The sequence below is a fragment of the Osmerus mordax genome, chromosome 22, assembly GCF_038355195.1.
Source record: "Osmerus mordax isolate fOsmMor3 chromosome 22, fOsmMor3.pri, whole genome shotgun sequence".
NCBI classification, from domain to species: domain Eukaryota; kingdom Metazoa; phylum Chordata; class Actinopteri; order Osmeriformes; family Osmeridae; genus Osmerus; species Osmerus mordax.
Genome location: NC_090071.1, coordinates 10,560,282 through 10,582,781, shown reverse-complemented (window position 1 = coordinate 10,582,781; position 22,500 = coordinate 10,560,282). Strand labels below are relative to the sequence as shown.

The 22,500-nt window shown below is 48.9% G+C and overlaps 1 protein-coding gene across 4 annotated transcripts in view; it reads right to left on the bottom strand.

Annotated features, from left to right (window-relative positions):
• runx1 (RUNX family transcription factor 1) overlaps nt 1–19,299 on the bottom strand; it is a 33,096-nt gene extending 13,797 nt beyond the window's left edge. For 2 of the 4 annotated variants that reach the window (XM_067260303.1, XM_067260305.1), the window contains exons 1-3: nt 18,914–19,299; nt 18,301–18,465; nt 1,045–1,301 (exon numbers count right to left, since the gene is read on the bottom strand). In XM_067260303.1, the coding sequence (XP_067116404.1) occupies nt 1,045–1,301; nt 18,301–18,358 (315 nt within the window). In that variant the 5' untranslated portion in view covers nt 18,359–18,465; nt 18,914–19,299. Of the gene's footprint in view, nt 1–1,044; nt 1,302–2,323; nt 2,746–18,300; nt 18,466–18,913 lie in introns of those variants that run through there. The other 2 variants (XM_067260304.1, XM_067260306.1) reach the window with 1 other exon arrangement.
• Nucleotides 19,300–22,500: the final 3,201 nt, after the last annotated feature.

The following is a 22,500-nucleotide window of genomic DNA, read 5'->3' as shown; positions in this document are numbered from 1 at the left end:
GAGGGTCATTTTCATATGAACTGTAATCATACCAAAGCATCAACGTGCAAATTTACAGTGGAGATACCGCAAACTGTTCCCTTCAGTTTTTATAGAAAAAAAGTCTGCAAAAGCCCTCAATCACACGCACACGTACACACACATTTTAGTATGTGCACGAGGTTGGAAAATACGGGTTTTGGCAGTCTTTTTTTAGTTTACATTCTCTGGGCAGCTAGGGGAAGTACGGAAGTCAGACATGAGAAAGAGGGGGAGGCAAGCACACACACACACACACACAACCCCCCCCCCCCCCCCCCCACACACACACACACACAACCCCCCCCCCCCCCACACACACACACACAGATTCAGACATAAGAGAGATGGCTAGCAGTGGACCATGAAAATGATCTTGCAGAACAAACAATAATAAGGAAACAATTATGAAGCTCTCCTACCAAGCTGACAACAGACCAAAACACTGTGGAAAACATCCTCCATTAGAACTTAATGGCAATGACATCCGGCCACAGCATTGTGCATAATGGGGAAAACTCAATCAATCTAATATGTAATTTTTTTCTAAAAGCATATTTTTTTTCTAATAGCTCATAAATCTATTTGTTGCAAAGTGCTTAAAAGCCACCCCTCCCTAAAATTCTAATTAATTCCTAGAACAACAAAAAACAACTATTTGTCCTTTGTGAGAATTACCCATTTTGAAAACTATAGAAATTACAATTAAATATAATTCATCTAATTCATTGACACTAGAAATTCCACTGGAGTGACAACAGTGACAGATGTTATTTTGGTCTGGCACTCCTTTTTTTTCATGTATTTCATGTATAACTGACTTTAATCTTTTAGTGACCAAAAAGTTACCAAAAAGGGTAACAGACCTACACCCACACACACGTCTAAAGACTGTTGACCTCTCTGCTCACTGACATAAGCCAGACAGTCCGAAAAATAATTCCCTCAATGTCTACAAATAAAAGCAGGGCATCTAAATACCCCTGACACTTACTCTACATCACACACACACACATGCAGGCTCACCTTGAAGGCGATGGGCAGAGTCTTGTTACAGCGCCAGTGAGTGGGCAAGATTGAGCACAGGAAGTTGGGGCTGTCCGTCCTCACCAGCTCTCCCGGGTGGTCTGACAGCACCTCCACCATGCCCCTGTCCGCCATGCGCAGCTTGCTCACCAGTGCAGCGCCACTGCTGTCCTGGGCCCCCAGGGGCAAGCCCTCGCTCACCTTCCCAGATGAGAGGGTGGTGGATGGGGGAGTGAAGCGCCGACCGGGGGGGTGGTCTGAGGGACACAATGTGGAGGGTGAGGAGAAGAGTATACTGAAGATCACACACTCTTGTATATGCTCATCAAGCTCACTCTTGAATGCCGTTTGTACAAAGTTGGATACACATTCATTCTCATTTACAGTTAAACAGCCAAGACAATGTTTCATTTTTTTCTCAATGTATTTCTGTCTTAAAATGAAGTAAAAAACTATCATGATCTTTGCCCAAATGTTAATAAAATTAGATAATAGCCAATGGAATTTTCAAGACGTCAGATAAATACCGTAGGCTTATTTAAAGTATAACGCTAATATAATCAGATGTACAATGTCTGTTTATTAAGTTTTGTTTCTGTATTGGAAGTCAGTTATTTTGCATGACTGTAAATGTGGTCGCCAGAACTACTTGAAAAACAAATGTTTAAAAAATATATATAAAATAACAGTGAACCGAGCCAAACCCGAAGACCTGGAAGCACGTGAAACGTCCCCGTTAAAACCACACGGCGCTGCTTTCTGACAGGGCCCCGGCGCGCGCTGTCGGTCTGACTGTCACTCAGCCAACCACAATCGATGCCACATGCTAGCGGTTTGGAACAAACGGGGGTTTAAAAACCGCCGCTGCCTCGTCTCCAAACACACACTCACAGTGTGCCACGAGACTTACTGAACCCCAATAGAAGTATTGGGTTTACTGTGGTAGGCTACATGGTGAGTGAAGTTTATGAGTAATGGTTTAAGCGAATACTTTGCTCATGCTTAACCCAGTATTTGCGTGCGTTGTGTGAGGTACATCACGGAAACGTAATTTGAGGAGGAAATTAACGCAAACTGTCACTTCTGCGTTGAGAAATGGTTGGTCAAATGGGCTCAAATAGCCTACTGGTGCGGCGAGTGACGGCTGAGCAGAAAGGAGAAGTTCATCGGATGTCAACTGAACGGTTCTCCATGATGCGTAAAAACAAGCAAGTCATTCATGCACAGAAATGAAACATTAGTTAAACAAGGCAACAACGGAATCAAAAAAGAGTCGTACCGTATTTGGAGTCCCAGAGAAAGACCATTTGTCCACCGCAGTATAGTAATCTACCTCTGCGAATTACTGATATAATTAGAATGTCCGCTTTCGTTCAACTTCACCCGAGACGCATAGAGCATCAGTTGAAATCAGGCAGAGGAGATATCCGCGTGCGCAAGTCTGGCGCGTGATTGGGGCTGTGCAGTGGAGTCAATTACAGCCCGTTATAGCCTGGTGTGTGATGTCCACATTCTGTGATCCGTGATATAGAAGCCAAGCCCCGAATTTCAACAACTTTAAAGTGGTAGGCAAAAGATACAGCAAAACTACCAGGTGCGGCAGCTCGGGCTCTCTTCGAATCGCTGTGTCTCAAAAAATATCTTCGTATCTCTTCTTTCTGTCGAGGTTACATATTTGTTTACACGACCACCTCGCAGTGCCGAAAATACCCTGGTTTAATTGTCTCCGTTTTTGAGAGGGATTAAGTAAGGATGTGTACGCTATGAATGAACGTCCCGACAGTGAGGCAGGCTTTTACTGGCAGTGGGCAGTGTTGGAATGTAGCCCTCTAGGGGGAATTTGCATAGGAAACTCACAACCAATGAGATTAGGCGACAACGAAGAGCTCTTGAGGGATTAACCAATCAGAGCAGCGTCCGTCTAAGGAGGGTGTGGCCTGAAGACTCAGGCTCTTGCTAGTCAATGGAATTCCACTGTGGGACTGCGGTGCGCAAGGTTTGGTGAGACGGCCGCAGCGGTCTCGCTCTGGTATTGTGGTTTTGGTTTTTACTGTTTAAGTCAACAGCGTGCAACACGAGAGAGGGCTGTGGCAGAAGACGAATACACAAACAAATAAACAGAGACCATGTAGACATTTAAACATTCTGTGGTCAAAATGACAATTTAAACCACTAGTAACCTAACTGATATTGAACAAAAACTAAATTCCACACAATGTCAGATATTTCCACGTGGTTCTTGTGTGGATGCCATAAGGCTATACGTAGGCTATACGTTTAAAAAATAATAAGTCATGTGGCAGAGATGCAGAGCATACGAATAAAAGCTAATAAAGATCTTGCACCCACAATAAATATTCTATCCAGAGAAGGACAGTTTAAAGGCCTAGAACTACTTCCGCTGAATTCCTAGACGCCGTAGACTACTATCCAAAAGTTCTGTTAGGAGTCAGGTACAGTTTTAGCTATTCTAGGACAACTATAGTCACGGCGTCACCAGTCCGGCCGGATGACCAGACTGCACCAGATCTGCGAATAGATTACACGAAGACGCCGCATTTTAGGGACGATATCCCGTTTCCAGCAGGCCTGTTTACCTTAACAACATGGATCGGTTCCAGACTGATGATGTGAACTAAGAGGCCGTCGTTATAGTAGCCTATAGGCATATGCCTCAGAAGAACCTATTCATGAGCAACACTATAATCAGCTGTAACATGTGTGCCATGTCTGTGGTTATCACATGAAAACATGAACGAACTCACAGATTGAGAAGATTAACTAAGGAACGTGCTCTGTCAGAACTCGTCACTTTGGTATAAATGTATTCAATCTCCATAGAAAATCAAGTATCCAAACACAGTGCTAAATTGTGCTAAATCATAATCTAGGCCATAGCTCACTGTACGCCAGATGACCAGGGCCACACTGCGTCGTTGTAGTACCTCAAATGACCCATAGGGGGTAGCATCTCATCTGAATCACAAACAGGCAAATAAAAAAGACATGCTCTCTCTCACCGAACTGAATGTCATAGCATACGATGGTTGGATACTGAATGCGTAAAAATATTTTCCCTATAGAAATATCTAGACTACACATATGGACATCATATTTCCCAAAATATGTAGGTCTCTTTATTTTTGTGCACATTCCATCATCTTTCACTTATACAAATTATATTTCCACAAATAAAACCAAGGCCCAAACCATGAAAATCTATATTCCGATTAATTTCGATGCTTTCCGTGAAGGCTGTTGTGATAGTGTATGATTTGATTAGCAAACCAGGCCGTGGCTATCTTCATTAACCCGACACGTTTAAACTAGATAGAATAAGACGGGATCAGTCACCGGGGAATCAGAGGGCCCTACCAATCTGTAAACATGCATGTCTTGGAATTAAAAGCTTTGTCTGATGAGTTAGTCAGTTTGATTTCACGAAAAAATAAGTCAGTCTGACAGACTTGTCGAGAACTTTAAGCTACCTGCCAGTTTCTCTCCTATTTCTCCGTGTTCACAGAATGTAGCCACGGGGGTGATGATAAAAAATGTAACGGCTCGCACTTCCACTCTTCCGGACAGTTCCATGTCCGTGATTGGAAGTGACTGGCCTTCTCTCTCTTTCCAGACATATAGATATATAGAATATAGATACATACGTATATGTACATTTAATATGTGCTTGGTTAGAAAAGTTTTTCTCTGGATTTATCAACCGAATCAAAACCCGGCGGTCCTGACGTGTCAAAATTGATCACATGCACAGGATGACGGATTGATTAAAAAGCTCTCGGCCTACAAACATTGTTCATCACTAGAACTATATTTGAAAGAGATTGGGAGCCTAATATCGTAGATTTACTCTTGAAGCATGCTGATCAACATGACAATCTCAAGTTAAATTTAATTATATTAGGCTATTCGGTAGGCCCAAAGTCATCCATGACAAACTATATCCTGTATAATATCCGACGAAAAAAGGCCATGATTAGTGAACACAAAAATAACAAAGCATATTTTTAAATTGAATAAAAATTAAAAGCCTTTTCATATCGCAATCTGCCGGAACTTTTACTGGTATAAACGGCAAACGTCTTCCTTTGGAGGGATTCGACAATCAAACAAAACAGTACAATGTACAGTACATAGTACATGTACTGGTTCATACAAGGAAATACTCTTTGTATTTTAGTAATTATAATAATGCAAACATTTTAACAATGGGAATTCATCAAAAAAAGTATGAATCAATGAACGAAAGATTTTAGATGTGTCCTATACGCCATTAACCATTTCAAAGTCGTGCCGTTGCCACGGCTGGCTCGATTTTCTTGGTCTAAAGAAATTATTTTAAATTATTCATCAATAATTCAAGATTTGTACATTGTGGGCAATGGTAAAGAACACTATTTTGTAGGCCTATTATTGTTGAGAAGAGAATAAGAGCAAGAGAGATAGAAAGAGAGTATTCTATTTTCCAATATAGTCGTGTTCATCTCTGAGTAGCAGTAATCGGATAGGCGCAAACTGCTTGATCAATAATGTATGTAGTTGGCTATCAAATCTATCGATATGCGTCGCGAGACTACAAACGCTGCCGCATGTTCACGCGTTTAACTGGGGAGCCACTTCAACTGGACCGAATCAATGCTGGAAATGGTTTAAATGACAAAGTCGAATTTGGTAGCAAAATACTAACAGATAAGAAAAAATACCATCCAATAAATGTACTCCCCCCCCCCCTCTATTAGGCTACCAGGTCAGTAGTATTCTTCCAATATAACACACAGCAAAACATTTAAAAAAATAATAATACATGAAATATTTTTTTTCTATTTAAATACTGCACACTACTATTTCATCTTCAAAACACATGTAGCCTAATTCCCAAGCCACTGTCTAACTCTAGTGCAGGACTTCTAAGTACACCTCCAGCCAGGGAACAATCAGAATGCAGGAGAATGGAATGTTTTCTGACTTTGAGGATGATGAGCAGGTTATCTGACAGATGAAGAGGATGATGTTGATCAGCAAAAGAGGAGGATGGAGGATGAGGATGAAGATGGTGGTGGAAGAAGGGTAAAGTTCAGTTTACCGAAGAGCGCATTGCCAGTCCGACCTTTCCTCATCAGGTACATAGCCCAAGACAGGGGGCCAGAGTTGGAGAAGGGCCCAGGATTCATGCCTCGTTTCTTGGTACTGGAGAAGCGAAGGGTGGGTTGAGCCTTCTGACGGCCAGCATGGAAAATATGGAAAATGGTAAACCTCAACCCTCTCACCTAGCTGTCTTTTATAGAATCCCACCACTCACCCCTCCCTCCCCAACTCGCACGACATGTTAAACATAGAGAAAGACGTCGAGAAGAAGGAGGAAAAGAGTGGCATCCACTCATGTTTAATCTCTTGGCTGACTAACAGTAGCCCCAGGGGACTCTGCATCACTCTGCCCTCAGGCTCTTCAAACCTGCTAATTTCATTTAGCAACTCAAATGATTTTTTTCTTGCACATTTCTACCCCCCCCCCCCCACATCCTTCCCCTGTTTCTCTCCCCGCTCCCACCCTCCCTCTCTCCCTCCTCCCTTCTCTCTTATTTAAAAGTTCTGAGAAACGAGTGAAAATGAAATTGAGGGCGCAAAGTTGGGCTGAAAGAGCATAAATGTAGGTCAGTTTAAACCAGGATAAATGTCTAAACCAGCACCAGAGCAGTAGTTGTCATACATATTAGGCCTGGCACTTTTGACTTCATTGGACCGCTCTCATTGGCCATGGCCTGGCAGGCAGTAGGAAGTTACTCCAGTGCCCTGTCACTGTAGGAAGGGGAGATGGGGAGAAGGAGACACCAGCTGGGGTAGTCTGGTCTGAGGTTGGTGGCCACTGAGGTTTCTGGGTAGTCCTCCACACACACTCCTCTGCCCGCAGTACCTATCCCAGAGGCCCCTGGTCCAGCACAACTCTGGGTGACAGTACCACAAGATGGCAAAGCTAAGCTGTGTGTGTGTGTGTGTGTCTGGGATATGGTAAGCCACATGGGTTGATTATGATGGTCTACCGATATCACTGCTGGGGACAAAATACAGATAAGAGATAAGCTATGTCACCACAGTTGATATAGTGTTGTAGCTGTCGCACGAGCACACACATACTCACACATACTCACACATACTCACACATACTCACACACACACACACACACACACACACACACACACACACACACGCACACACACACACACACACACACACACACACACACACACACACACACACACACACACACACATACACACACACACCTCTTTCCTGTCTGTCTTTCCCTTCATCTCTCTCTCCATCTCTCCCTCAGTCTCTCCATCTCTCCGTCCATCTCTCCGTCCATCTCCTCCTCCATCTCTCCTTCTCTGCCAGGGGCAGTCTGTCCCCTGTTGTCCCCAGAGCTGAGGCCACCCTGAGGCCAGTGACAGTGGCACAATGGATCAATACACACACGCACGCACACACACACACACCTCACACACACACACACACACACACACACACACACACACACACACACACACACACACACACACACGCACACACACACACACACACACACACACACACACACACACACACACACACTGTGACACACACAGGTTTCTCTCCCCTCTCCCCCTCATTGAGCCAGAGATCGATGGAAAGATACAGCCTGGGGAGGACAGTGGACTTCTCCTCTTCCTCTTCACCTCTGTCTGATCCTACATCCCTTCACCCACTGCTTACTGTCTCTTGGTCCTTTGGTCTGTCAGTCAGTCAGTCTGTCTGCCTGTCAGTCTGTCAGTCAGTCGGCTAGTCAGTCAGTCAGTAGCTCTACTTGTCTGTCTCTCTGTCTGTTAGTTAATCAGTCGTTCTGTAGTTATGCATGTCGGTTGTTCTTTCTATCTTTTTGTCTGTCTGTAGTTCTGTCTGTCTCACACACACGCACACACACACACACACACTTACTCACTCACTCACTCACTCACTCACTCACTCACTCACTCACTCACTCGCATGTGACTGTAGACTAGAAAGTGAGTCGTGTGACAAGACGGTAGTTACCAGGAATACACTATATCACACAAGCACAAACACACACACACACACACCTCCTCTATAATTCATGGGGGTGTATCGTGCGGACGCAGTTAACTGCTACTTAAAAGTAATTAATTGATTTTCTGACATATCAGTTAGCAGCACAGCCAAGCGACAGAACAGAGTGCTGCACCACCCAGTTAACACACGCACACACACACACACACACACACACACACACACACACACACACACACACACACACACACACACACACACACACACACACACACACACACACACACACACACACACACACACACACACACACACACACAGACAGACTTAGTCCAGCTGTATTTAGATAGCTACTGCTGAGAGTTATTTCCCATGGTCCCTTCTGTACCCCCGTTCCACCTTTTGTTGACATCCAATAGTTGCAAGTTGAGGAAGGGATGAACCCTCCTCCTCTTCAAGAGAGAGAGAGAGAGAGAGAGAGGGAGAGGGAGAGAGGGAGAGAGGGGGAGAGAAGGGAGAGTGAGATGGGACGAGAGCTTTAACGAGGCGGAGAAGGACGAGAGGGATTAAGAGAGAATGTATTAACTGAATACTAGATGGTGAGATAGTCTGCCAGTCAAGTGTACTGTGTGTTTAATTATTCAGCTCGCCCTCTGATGAGAAGAGACTCACAGCTATGAGGCGTTGCTCCTGTGAAACGGCTGATTGATTTTCTGACACGAGCGATGAAGGGAGAGAGAAAAACAGAGAGAGAGAGAGGGAGAGAGAGAGAGAAAGAGAGAGAGAGTAAGGGACTCAGCCAAATCTCTCACAACACACTGTTCAGGTATTCTGCACTGCCTAAAAGTAGGGTCCAAGATGCCCAGAAAACAGCAGACCAGATGTCTGCAGGCTGTCCGGCTTATTCCTGAGGTAAAGTGAGGTGGTGGACGGAGAGACGGACAGACGGAAGGAAGGGGGGTGAAGCGAGGGGGGGGGGGGGGGTCGACAGTTAGAGGAGAGGAGCGAGCTGGGAGGATCCGCCCCAGGCGTCGTTTAGTGCAGTTTGAATGGTTGAGCAGGTGCACCGGAGCAGAAAACACACACACACACACACGCGCATGCACACACACACACACGGTCACACACACCACACACATATGGAGAGAGAGTCAACATCATAGGTTTAGGGTCTTGTTTTTCAGAGGAGAGATGTGAATTAACGTTCTAGGTACATTTACTTTACCTACCTTGAATAACTGTTGCATATAGATAGACAGACAGACAGACACAGACAGATAGACAGACACAGACAGATAGACAGATAGACAGATAGACAGATAGACAGATAGATAGATGTGCTGGAGGGGTGGAGGGGTGTGTCCTGGCCAGGGGACAGGAAGGGAGGGATGAAAAGGGGATTGGAGAAGGAGATCCCAGAGGAAACGAGAGACAGAGGGAGGAGAGGAGCGAGTGGAGGAAAGAGACACCCTCCACCCTGGACTCTGACTCACCGGGGGGGGGGGGGGGAAGGTTTGGAAGGAAACACCCCATCTGACTCAACTGACGGGGGGGGAAATGTTGACTGGAGGAAAGGTTGCAAGGGTAAACCCCCAATGTCAGCCAACTGACTGGTTGAAAGGTTGATGAGGTCATGAGCCTGGCAGGTTTTTCTACTGAGGGGGCTGTAGCTGTGAAAGTTTATTATCAACCATTCGATAATTTTTACAGAACTTGGCCGTTGAGTTACTCATATGCGTATGCATATGTGTGTTTCAGAGTGTGACAAACCTCCATTGAGAACAAGCATACTGCCCGTTCATATTGATTGGTGTATGGCTAACAGCGTAGCTTGGAGAGGGCAAAGGGAGGGCCTGTGATTGGTTGATCGGTTGGGTTTAGGGTAGTTCAGTCGGAGGGGAATGGGGGGTGGTTTCTCGGACACTGTTCAATAGTCAGCCACAAAATCAATTAACGACTCACACGACTGAGATGCTTTTATGACAGCGAGTCGGAGGGAGAGTGAGAGAAGGGTCACCCAATCAACTGAAACGAGCCATTCTTACCCCCCCCCCACCCCCCCCAAGCCTCCGGCCCTCATCCCTGTTCATCCGGATGACGGCCTGCTAAATAAGCCAGAAGAACATTCCGGCAAATTGGGACGAGTGAGGAAGTCCTGTGAAGACAGGGGCGGAGCGGGGGCCTCTCGGAGCCCACCACACGACGCCGCTCTCGGGGAGAGAGGCGTCGCCTCTCTGATGAATAAAACAGCATTGGAAGTGCTGGATGGGGTGTGAGGGGGAGGACACACACACACACATACACACACACCCTCTCGCCTACGCACGCACACGCACTTTGCATCTCCCACTCGTTAACCACGAAGTGGGGGTTACAAATTGGGAGATGGATGGGAGGAGAGGAGGGAAGAGGACACACTGCATAGCTGTTTTGTTCCCTGCTAACCACAGTGGCAGGGGGACCAGGGGACCAGGGGGCTGGGGGGGGGGGGTCTGGGGTGGCTAGCACGGGGCCGGGTCCCAGCGGGCCCCCACGGTTCCCCGCTCGGTCCATTACCGGAACCGCGGGGACACGACCAGGGACCCTGTGGTCGGGCCCCGGCACGCTGAACCCCGCGGCGCCCCGCCGCGCCATCGACAGCTAGATGGACGTTTCCTGTCGCGGTTTTCTCGCATGGCAGGCGTTGGCGGCGCCCCGTCGCAAAGCATCATGGGAAAGCCGTGCTGTTTTCGCACGACGGGTTCGCGGCGATGTCTGGTGGCGTCACAGTCACAGTGGAAGCCAAGCAAAGAAGAAGAGCCGAGGAAAAGGAGGCGAGCTACTTGAACGTCTGGTTTCTGGCGTGTTCTACTGGGCCTGACCCCATACATGGGGTGGAGGCGGGGGGAGAGGAGGCATGGACACGGACACACACACACACACTGAGGCCCACGCTTTTGACTGAGGTGACCATGTGTAAGGTTATCTCGGCAGAGGGCCAGGGACATGCCGCTGTGGTGGTGGGGGGGAGGGGGGGTGGGATTTGAACGCTGTCAGTGTGTGTGTGTGTGTGGCCAAACCAGACGACTACCTCCCTCACACACTCTCTGACACACACAAACACACGCCACAGAAGAAGTGCGAACGAGGGGGTAGAGGGGGGGTGTGTGCAAAAGAGACAGAGTGCAGGTGAAAGGAGAGGAAGAGAAAGAAGGAAGAGAAAGAGCGAGACGGAGGGGTAGAGTAAAGAGACAGAGCGAAAAGGGAAGGGAGGGAGTGAGAAAGAGAGAGAAAGACGCGAGGGGGGGGGGGGGGAGGTGGACGCGAGGGGGGGACGACAAAAACCGGGGAGGGAACGTCAAAACGCAGGAGTGATTAAACAGGCGGAAGGAGGAGGGAGAAGAAGAAAGGCAGAAGAGGAGGAGGGAGAGATGAAAAAGGAGAGGAAATGAAGGGAACTTTATTAGAGCTTCTCTTCCTGTTCCTCGGCTGCAGCGGAGGAGGAGAAAAGGGATGGAGGGATGGAGGGAAGGAGGGATGGAGGGGGGAGATCAAACAACGGAGCCGGGCGTCTGATGTTAGGCCAGCTTGCCACATGGCCCAGACTCCCGGGGGATAGGGGTGGGGGATGGGGGGGGTAGACAGAGGAGGGGGCAGAGGAGGGAGAAGGGCTTATGGAAGTCAGCGCTACTCGACTCCCAGGCTTCATATGGGGCCTAAAGTTCACAGCTGGAGAAATGACCCCTGGCTGGGGGAAGGAGCGGCCCACTGTAATGTTCCAAGCCAGAGGATTGTGGACGTGGTGCCACGAGCATATGAAACCAATCTTGTTATTTGTTCATGTCTTTTTCTTAATTAATGTCAAGCTTTTTAATTGAATCTTAGTGGGACAACTTGAATACAGAGAAAAATACAGAGAGAGAGAGATACAGACAGAGGGAAACACAGTGAGAGAGAGAGACAGAGAGAGAGAGAGAGAGAGAGAGAGACAGGGAGAAAGACAGCGAGGGAGAGGGAGCAAGAGAAAGAATGGGAAAGGAGGGACTGAAAGACAGGAGAAGGAACGTGAGCAGATGAAGGAGAAAGCAGAGGATGGCAAAGAAAGATGAGGCATGGTTTTGGACTTACTATGATTAGCCTGGCAGACAGAGGTGGCCCGTCAATGTCTGTGTGTATTTAGTGTGTGTGTGTGTGTGTCTGTGTGTGTGTGTGTGTCTGTGTGTGTCTGTGTGTGTCAGTGTGTCTGTGTGTCTGTGTCTGTGGACATCTACAGTAAGTGTCTAGCGTGCATTTATAAGTATGTATCTGCATGGCTCTGTGACTAAACATAGCTGTCTGTGCATGTGTGTGTGCGTGTGCGTGTGTGTGTGTGTGTATGTGTGTGTGTGACTAAGCATAGCTCACAGTGTAAGCTAGGCGCCCGGATGACTGCGCAGAAACAGGTGGAGCTAAACTACCGTGATGTGTCTGTGTGTGTGTGTACGTGTGTGTGTGTACATGTGGGAGAGAGTGTGTGTGTTGGGGAGGTCATAAAGAGCTGAATCAGAAGACATAATTACTCAAGCAGACATTCACTCAGTCAGACGCTCGTATAAAGCAACTGACTAGTTGGCACCGATACTTCTGACCCAAGGCTGTAAGAACTCACATCAGACACACACACACACACAGCTATGATAGCCTGCTAGACACATAAACATTCTATTCATAGTGTACATGCTGGAACCATGCTTGTTTCATACCATGAAAAAGGTTGTGGTGGTGTTGACTGTAAGGCTGTCCATAATAAAACATTAACATGGAATATGCGTCATCGCCATGCAAGACGAATTATGTGTCTGAGAATGTTTTCATTTTGTTAGACGGACCATAACTATCTTTGATCACAACTATGATCGGAGTGTGCATGTGTGTTGTATCTGAGCACTGGCTCTTTAGACATTGTGATTTGACTACTTGGTCCTCTGTAACATCGTGCTAGCTGACAGGAGGTACAGATGTACAATCTGCGTTTGTGTGAGAGAATGTGTGTGGGAGTTGGTGTGTGTGTGTGTGTGTGACTTATCTATCTCTGAGTCATTTGTCTGACAAATGGTTTTCCAGGGACATATTACAAGAGAGAGAGATGGAAAGAAAGAAATTGAAAGAGAGAGCCCGTGAAAGAGAGAGAGAGAGAGAGAGAGAGAGAGAGAGAGAGAGAAAAAGAGACAGATGAAGAGATAGACGGAGACCTGTATTCAAAATATTCTAAAAAAAAATCATGTGAGGGGCCATTGTTAACCTGTGTGTGTGTGTATGTATGTGTATGTGTGTGTGTGTGTCAGTATGTGTTTGTGTGAATTTGCATGTGTGTGTGTGGTTATTCTTCTGACCTCTGCTCCATCTATCTAAGAACCCTAAACTTTAAGTCTGCCCTCAAGGATACTGTGCTATGTATATAAGGACAGTTCAACCGAAACATGCCTGACTGTAACACCTCTTAACTTAATTTTGTTAAGTACTTCAATTTGTTTAACTTTTCTTTGTTAAGTCCTTAATTACTCAGCATTGAATTGAGCCCCAGTATTTGAAATTGTTTTACACTGTATATTGTAGATCGACATTATATATTTACATATTTATATATTTACATAATTTGTGTTTATTTTGAAGTTATTTGTTACCTCTGCTATTGTGCAATGTAGAGTTGTACTCTACTCTGCTCTACTCTTAAACTGGAAAGCTCAAACTGTCAACTAACCAACTATCTATAGCAAAGCATGCATTCACAATAGCCACACCACCATGTTTGTGGCAGCTCATGACCCATGTCCCTGGTAAGCACCTACATTGGGCTAATACTGTCAATCTCTAGTTGTGTTTTGGGGGCTCCAGCATCAGGGTCCCCAGGCAGGACCACTCTCTGAGGAGGGTTTAGGGTGTGTCGCCTCAGTGTTTGTGCTCCCTCTCTGCAGGGCGAATGGTGCTTATGTTCTCGGCGTAACAGTCAGAGGAGATAATGACCACGACCAGCACAGGAAACATCCCGGTGACAGCGATTCGTCTTGGCGCGTGTTCGCCGTGCGTGCGACAGCTCAGTGTGGGCGCGCGGCATTTGTGCATGTCTGTATGTAAAGCATGTGTGCGTGTGAGTGGGTGTACATATATCCGGAGTCACAATATAGAGAGAAAGTTCTAAAGAGGAAGGCGGTATGCAGAGTGTGAGGGCTCTACTTTGCATTTGGGGTTAGCCAGCTTGGTTAGCCACAGTCACCTCTCCGTACCACATGCTGCCCACTCACACAGGCCCTGCCCACGCCGCCGCCGCTGCAAACGCCACACTCCGGATCACCGCCACAACACGACGCTCGCCGGACACTTCGACGAGCACGCGACGCGCACGAGCAAGCGGGCAAAACGTGCCGTGGGTTGGTTTTTCTCGAAAGGGAACGGGGGAGGCACTTGGACCCCGAAGATAGGAGGAGTGCGGACACTGGAGGAGGGAGAAGTGAGACTACTGGCGCTCTGTGTGTGTGTGTGTGCTTGTGTGTGTTTGTGTGAAGGTGTCAGTGAACTGTCAAGAAGACTGACGGAAACCGTTATTTTGGCTGCAGCCCTCACGCCCTGCAGACGGACTGGCAGCAGGAAAGAGAGGGAGGAGGGGTGAGGGGGCGAGGGACGGGGGGGAGGGACGGGGGGGGGGGGGGAGGGGGGGGCAGCGTGAACGCCATGTCGACTTATCAGTGCTCAAAAACACACCCTGTGGTTTCACAAAGTCGTTGGAATAAACACACTCCGTGTTCACACACACTCCTCCATTTGGACCCTGTGACACCTCCGCGACCCCCCAAGAGACACACACACACACACACATGCACACACCGTCTTTTCTACACTTAGAAACATCTGCCTGACAGTTTTTCAAGAATAACATCAGACAAACAGGTTTAGGTCATACAGGTTAAGGTGAACACAAAGGAAATACCGCCATCCGTTCATTCAACGTTGTTTTGAGAAGTTTGTACAGATCAAAGTGACTTATTTTCACTTTCTGTGTGAACATATTTCAGAAAATAACGCACTCAAACTCCAAACGCACTTGTGACAGGGTCATAAATGTCCCTTTCCTGTCACCCATGTCTTAACACACATGATGAATTGTGCAGTTAACGCAAGCCCTAAACTGTCACCAGCCCTTGACATGCATCCCATACACACGGGCCAAAACCCAGAAGTTTACTGAGCTGTGTGTGTACGCGTGTATGCGAATGTACGAGAACGTGTGTGTGTGTGAATGTGTGACAGCGTGCGAGCGCGTCCGCGTGCACATTTACGAGCATCGCCAGGGGCTAGCCAGGGTTCTCCTCTCTCTCCTGTTTCCTCCTGGATGCTCTGTGGACCCCTGATAACCAGGATCTGCAGAGGGCAGGCGGCCGGCGAGGCGCGGGACCCGACCACGCGCCAGGGTCGCTGGGGGGACGGCGTAAATCCAGCCCTCACCGGGTGACAGGAACCTGGGTCTCTGGGCGCCTTCCAGCAGAGAGATATATGGGGGCGCGAACAGCGTGGATGGATGGAGACAGAATGACGGAGAGGCGGGAAGGGAAAGGATGGCGAGGCGGAGAGGGAGGCGGAATGGGGCAGGGGAGAGAGAGCGGGAACGGAGAGGAGGGGACGTGAGGTAAGGGAGAGTTGGCGTGAAGACGGGAGAGGAAGGGGAAAGGAGAGGGAGAGGAGAGTCGAGGAAAGGCAAGGGGAGGAGAGGAGAGGATAGGGGAGGGGAGGAGAGGGGAGGGGAGGAGAGGAGAGGAGAGCGTAGGAGAGGCGAGGGGAGGAGAGGGGAGGGGAGGGGAGGGGAGGGGAGGGGAGGGGAGGGGAGGGGAGGAGAGGAGAGGATAGGAGAGGAGAGGAGAGGAGAGGAGAGGAGAGGAGAGGGGAGGGGAGGGGAGGGGAGGGGAGGAGAGCGTAGGAGAGGCGACTGGAGGGGAGGGGAGGGGAGGGGAGGGGAGGGGAGGGGAGGGGAGGGGAGGAGAGGAGGAGAGGAGAGAAGACAGAGCGAGGAAAGGAGAGGTGAGGAGAGGAGATGGTTAGGAGAGGGTGAGGAGAGGAGATGAGAGGTGAGGAGATGGTTAGGAGAGGGGGAGGAGAGGAGGAGCTAGAAAAAGTACAACTGAGTTCATGTGTGTGTGGCCATACCCTCTTGTATGTGTGGTTTGGCCCGGGTATGGGTTTACTTGTGTGTATGTGTGTGTGTGAGGTTGCATGTGAAAATGATACAGGTTTCAAAGGTCTGCCTCTCAGAAAGGACAGCCTATCTAATTGTCCACAAAGAGCAGGTTTTATCTTCACAGACACTAATTGAGCGCACACAAGCACACACACACACACACACACGCACACACGCACACACGCACACACGCACACACGCACACACACACACACACACACACGCACACACACACATACACACACACACACACACACACACACACACACACACAGATAAGCACATCCAAAGTGTGACTACAATAGATTACAACACACCACCTGATGGGAAAAGAAGACAGCAGCATTAAGTGTCATAACAAGTGTCGGCTGAACCAGCCAATAAGAGGGTTGAAACCACTGGCCACGTCCAATGATCACATCCTTATCTGAAACACACGCACACACACACACACACACACACACACACACACACACACACACACACTGGTGTACAAGGCAGGAAGCGTGATTTTTTTCAGTACATGTGTGACTAGTGCTACTTATCGACGTCTTTCATCTCTGCATTGAGGAGATCAACAAAGACAAACACACAGATCCACGCAACCACACACACACCTAAACGGTCCCCCCTCGCACACACACCGACACACACCCACTCACGCCCATGGACATGCAAAGCCCCGAACCCAGCAAACCTATCATAGGAATTCTGCTACTGATGATGGTAGCTCACAGAGAAATGGCTGGGTAAAAGGTTCTACCTGTGTACATTCGTCTGAGTGTGTTCATGTTTCGTGTGTGTTTGTGTGTACCTGCTTGCCTGAGAACACAGATCACAGCTTTCAGAGTGTGTGTGTGAGCACATAGCAGATGCTGCATTTACCTTTCCTGTGCAAACTGACAACTTCGACAGCGAGCTACGGGAAGCGCACCAGGAAATACTGCACAACACACACACACGCGCGCACACAAAACACACACGCAAAACCACCCCACACCCTACCCAGTTCTCTGTCACCTCAGCTAGCTTCTCTTGCCACGGAAATCTCCCTCTCTCCCTGTGAGGGGGAGAACAGAGCTACAGAGCTGTCAGAAGCAGGGGGGGGCGGGAGGAGGAGGAGGAGAGAGATGGGGCGGTAGTGGTGGTGGAGGAGGAGGAGAAGGAAGAAGAGGAGGAGGTGGTGGTGGAGGAGGATAAGGAAGAAGAAGAGGAGGAGGTGGTGGAGGAGGAGGAGGAGGAGGAGGAAGAAGAAGAGGAGGAGGTGGTTGTGGAGGAGGAGGAGAAGGAAGAAGAAGAGGAGGCGGTGGTGGTGGAGGAGGAGGAGAAGGAAGAAGAAGAGGAGGCGGTGGTGGAGGAGGAGGAGGAAGAAGAAGAAGAGGAGGCGGTGGTGGTGGAGGAGGAGGAGGAGGAAGAAGAAGAGGAGGCTGTGGTGGTGGAGGAGGAGGAGAAGGAAGAAGAAGAGGAGGCGGTGCTGGTGGAGGAGGATGTCAGGGAGGAGAAGAGGAGAGGGGAAAGGTGGGATCTTCAAACAGAAGGGGGTGGTTTGGCGCGGGCTCCGTCTCCAGGTCACAGACAGGTCTAAGCACGGACCAGCGTCAAGAGCTAAAGATGGGCGGGGGGTTCTCTGCAAACAGATGTTCTTCAGGTACACTGGAACCACAACAGAGGCCTTACACTGTCTCTGAGAACCAGCGGGAAAGACGTGAAGATTTCAGCACTTGCACAAATTCACGGAGGGTGGCTAGACAACAGAAATGGCTTTCCAATAAGTGCACGGCAGAATGCTGAAACCAGAGCCCAGGCTGGATCTCTTTTGGTTGGATTTCTATTGTGAATCAATGAGGCAAAGCGATAAAAACTGCACCAGTCTAATATTTTAACTATAAATATGGTATAGACAGAACACACGACTCAGTCACGTTGGATGTACATTCAATACAACACACAGAGAGAGACACACACACACACACACACACACACATACACTCACCTTTGAGGAACCCTGGCTGGTAGGATGACCAAGACTCAAAGATGCTGTTGGAAGCCATTAGAACAGAACAGAGCAGAGGCTGCAAAGCGACCAGGCCCCTTGAACGGTCTGAGAGTGCAGCTCTCTGATGGTCTCCCTCCACCCTCCTGTTCTTCCTTCTCCCTCCTGAAATGAAGATGACAACATGTCTGTCTATCAATGCCCTCCAACAGACACATGGACTGAAAAGGGACACACACAAACACACTCACACACACACACTGAAAAACACACCCATCTTGTGTGTCATACAAACGTCAGCAATCTTGAAACCACAGACCACACACATATGTGAAAACTAGGACTGTCACCCTGGATTCGAATGTATGTTTGCAGAAGGTTCACGGGCAATGTTTTCGCTCGCTCCCCCTAACCCTAGACTCCCCCCCCCTGTCCTACCAACCCCCAAATAATCGCCATGGCAACTCAAGTAGAGGTCTGTACCCCCCACCCCCCCAACCCCACCCCACCACCCCAGCCAGGTCACTCTGAGGTGTTTTCGGCCCTCAGCAGGGAGCTCACCAGGATGTTGAGCTGTGTGTGGATAAAGAGGCTGAGGCGGTTCGGTTCTTACCTCGGCCGAGGCGTCCTGGTCCTGGGAGAGGCGGAGGCCGAGGAGCCCTTGTGGTTTGAGAGAACCAGGGCTGGGTGACTCAGTCACTGTGTAATCCGTACGCCGTCTGAACCTTGCCCACTTAGACTATTTTTCTCTTTCTATTCTCTCTTGTCTCTACTCCCTCTCTTTCCGTGACTCGCTCGCACGCTCTCCTCCTCTCAGCCCGGACTGATTCTCTCTCTCTTTCTCTCTTTCTGTTCTGTCGTTCCCCCTCCTGTGGTGTGTGGTGGCCGTCTATGGTCTAGTTGGAGTTGTCCTTTGTGGTCGAGTGGTTGGCCCACGGTTGGTCTGCCCAAACCTCCAGCAACAAACCTCGACCCGAGAGAGAGAGAGAGACAGAGAGAGAGAGAGAGAGAGAGAGAGACAGAGAGAGAGAGAGAGAGAGAGGGGCCAGGCCGCGGTTATTGGATGCCGGAGGTCACGTGATCCGGCGAGGAGCGATTGTCCAGGTTGGGCTGCCGTTGTTTTGTTTAATCTGGTCTTGTGGCTTTTTATCCGTCCCAAACCACCTGTCCTCGACTCAACTGTTTGTGCTGAGGAAGTGTGTGAGGGTAGAGTTTAGAGCAGAGAGGGAGGGAGAGAGAGGGGAAGAGAGAGAGACAGAGGGAGAGACAGAGAGAGAGAGAATGTGTCTGTGTGTGTGTGTGTTTCTGTGGTTTTGTTTGCGAGCGTGCGTGCGTTTCTGAGTGTGTGTCTGCGTGTGTGTTTTTAAAGCCTATGTGTTTGTGGTTTCAGAGAGAGCGGTGTGTGTGTGTTTAGAAAGAGAGAGAGGTGAATCACCCACACAGAGTCTACCCATGCAAATCTCTCCAAAAGGAGATACAATTAACCCACTGTCTGTATATTCATATGTGTGTGTGTGTGTGTGTGTGTGTGTGTAGATGTCATGTTTGAAGGAGAGTAATAAACTACAAAAAAACTATTCTGTTATATTCCTGCAACTGCACCTGTCACTGTTTGTGTCATTGTTCAAACGAAATCTTACATATAAAATATCATATAGAGATGAATCATAAGTATGATTAATAAAGTTGATTTTAAACTCACTTCGATACCTAATGATGTGTGTCTAAGTGTGTGTGTGTGTGTGTGAATGTGTATGTGTGTGTCTGACTGAGTTAATTGCAGGACTGTGTGAGTGTTTGACCTACTTCAAGCACAGTGTTTAGGGGCGGGACAATGCGTCTGTTAGTCTAGGACTCTTGTCAATCAAATCAGCGTGGCGAATAATTACTGGGTAACTGTCACGAACATAATCGCCCAACTGCAAAAAGATGACTCTGTGATCTCAACACACACACACACACATGCCACGCCAGGCACACGTATGGAACTTGATAGGCCCAAGCCTGCCCCGCCTCCCATACACCTGCAGAGCACCCTAAACACCCTGTCACAACACACACACACACTTTAACCGCCTCCTTGACCCCCAGTCCACACATTTACCTGCCCCCTCCACGCCCCCATTCTATCACCTGTGCCCAACTCCTCACACTACCATCTGTGTGTCTTCAACAAGACCGGGAGGGCATGCGTTACTTAATTGGGCGAATGTGTGTGTGTGTGTGTACATGTGTATGTCATCAGTGTGCCAGGACAGCTGCTGCCCCTCCCTCGCCAGCCTTGGGTTTCACACACACACAGACGCAAACACACGCACCCACACACACACACACGTAGACACACACACACGCTGCCTCCAGTGGGGTTAGAGACCAGACAGAGATGATTCCGTGCAGCCGACCAGGAAGAGCACTGAGCCACCTGCTCCAGACATGACGTTCAGCTCAAACCTTCACTCCCCGAGTTCATTCATTCATTCGTTCACTCACTCATTCTCTTTACCTCCTAATGAATCCACTCATCCGTGCATTCACTTCAACCATGAATGTGTTCACGTATTCATTGTCTTCCCTTACTAATTAATCAATTCATTCATTCACGTCAGTCATGTAGTCACGTATTCATTCAGTGAGATCAATGTGTTGGGTTTCTTTAACCAGAAACCCCATAAAGAAGAGTTTCTGTTGTTGTCCTCACAGACGACACAGACACTCTGGGACAGAACAGGAGGATCACAGTGACCTCTGACCCTGGGTAGACACAACAGGGCTACAGCTGCAACTTCCTGAGTCATGAGAGGCCGGCCATTTTAGATGTGAAGGAGAGAGGGAGAGAAACAGAGAGCGAGAGAGAGAAAGAGAGAAAGAGAGAGCGCGTGTGTGAGAGAGAAAGAGGGGACAGAGATGAGAAAAGTGTGAGAGAGAAAGGCAGAAAGAGAGAGAGAGAGAGAGAATGAATGTGAGAGAGAGAAAGTGAGAAAGAGAGAGCGAGAGAATGAAAGAACGAGAGCCTGAAACCCACGGAGAGGCATTGAGAAGGCGAGGGGAGAAGATGGAGGGATGGAGTGTGTGTTTAGTAGTGGGGGTCACATCAAACAAGAGGACGTTTCTGCTTGTGTGTTTCTCTGATGTCTGAACCCTCGCAGCTGTCAGACGGACCCCCCAGGACGCTCCCACGGCAAACCCCCCCCCCCCCAGTCCCCACTCTCTCGTCTCTCCGTCCATCCCTCCATCCCTCCATTCTTCAATCCCCCTCTTCCCTTTCCCTAATCTTGACGCATAAACCACTGATCTGATCAAACAACGCACACTCAGACGGTTACTCTTTTGCCAACTGACAAATGTATCATTAACAAAACAAAAGGCTTACATCTCATCGAATCACAAGAAGGAACAGGCTCCTGTCCATTGACGATACATGGAAACAGGGAAGCAGGGGACTTTCCTAGCTCTGACCCCATGACCCGGCACCTCCCAGGTGGGTTGAGTAGATGAGCACACACCCCTCCCTCCCTCCCTCCCTCCCTCCCTCCCTCCCTCCCTCCCTCCCTCCCTCCCTCCCTCCCTCCCTCCCTCCCTCCCTCCCTCCCTCCCTCCCTCCCTCCCTCCCTCCCTCCCTCCCTCCCTCCCTCCCTCCCTCCCTCCCTCCCTCCCTCCCTCCACCCATAAAGCAACCAAGAGTTTGTAGAGAGACAGGGGATGAGAAAAGACAGACGAGAGGAGAGGTGGAAAGGGTGGGGGGGGGCAACGCGAGGAGGAGGGAGAGGCAAAGCGGGCGCGGCCGGAGGGAGGAACGGAGAGCTAGAAAGAGGGGAGGGGAGGGAGGGAGGACCGAGGTTTAGAGGACACCTGCTGGATTCCAGAGCGAGTGGGAGGCTGAGTCAGGGAGCAGACAGACGAGGCTGTGAGAACTCCCCTCCTCCCCGGGCGCTCTCCATCCACCTCCCTCTGTCGCTCTCCCTCTCCTCCCCGCGTCTCTCCCCCGGCCTGGCCCGCTTATCTCTTCACCCGCTCTCTCCCGTTCCCCTTCTTTCTCGTGCTTCCCTTCTCCTTTGTCTCTCTCTTTGTCTCTCTTTATCGCTCTCGTTCTTTCATGAAGTGATCGCTCAATGACACAATATATGTGACACAAACATTTTGGATTTGGATTTTTTACAGTAAATTCAGTTGTGTCTGCTATTGTTGTGACGTAGATTGTCG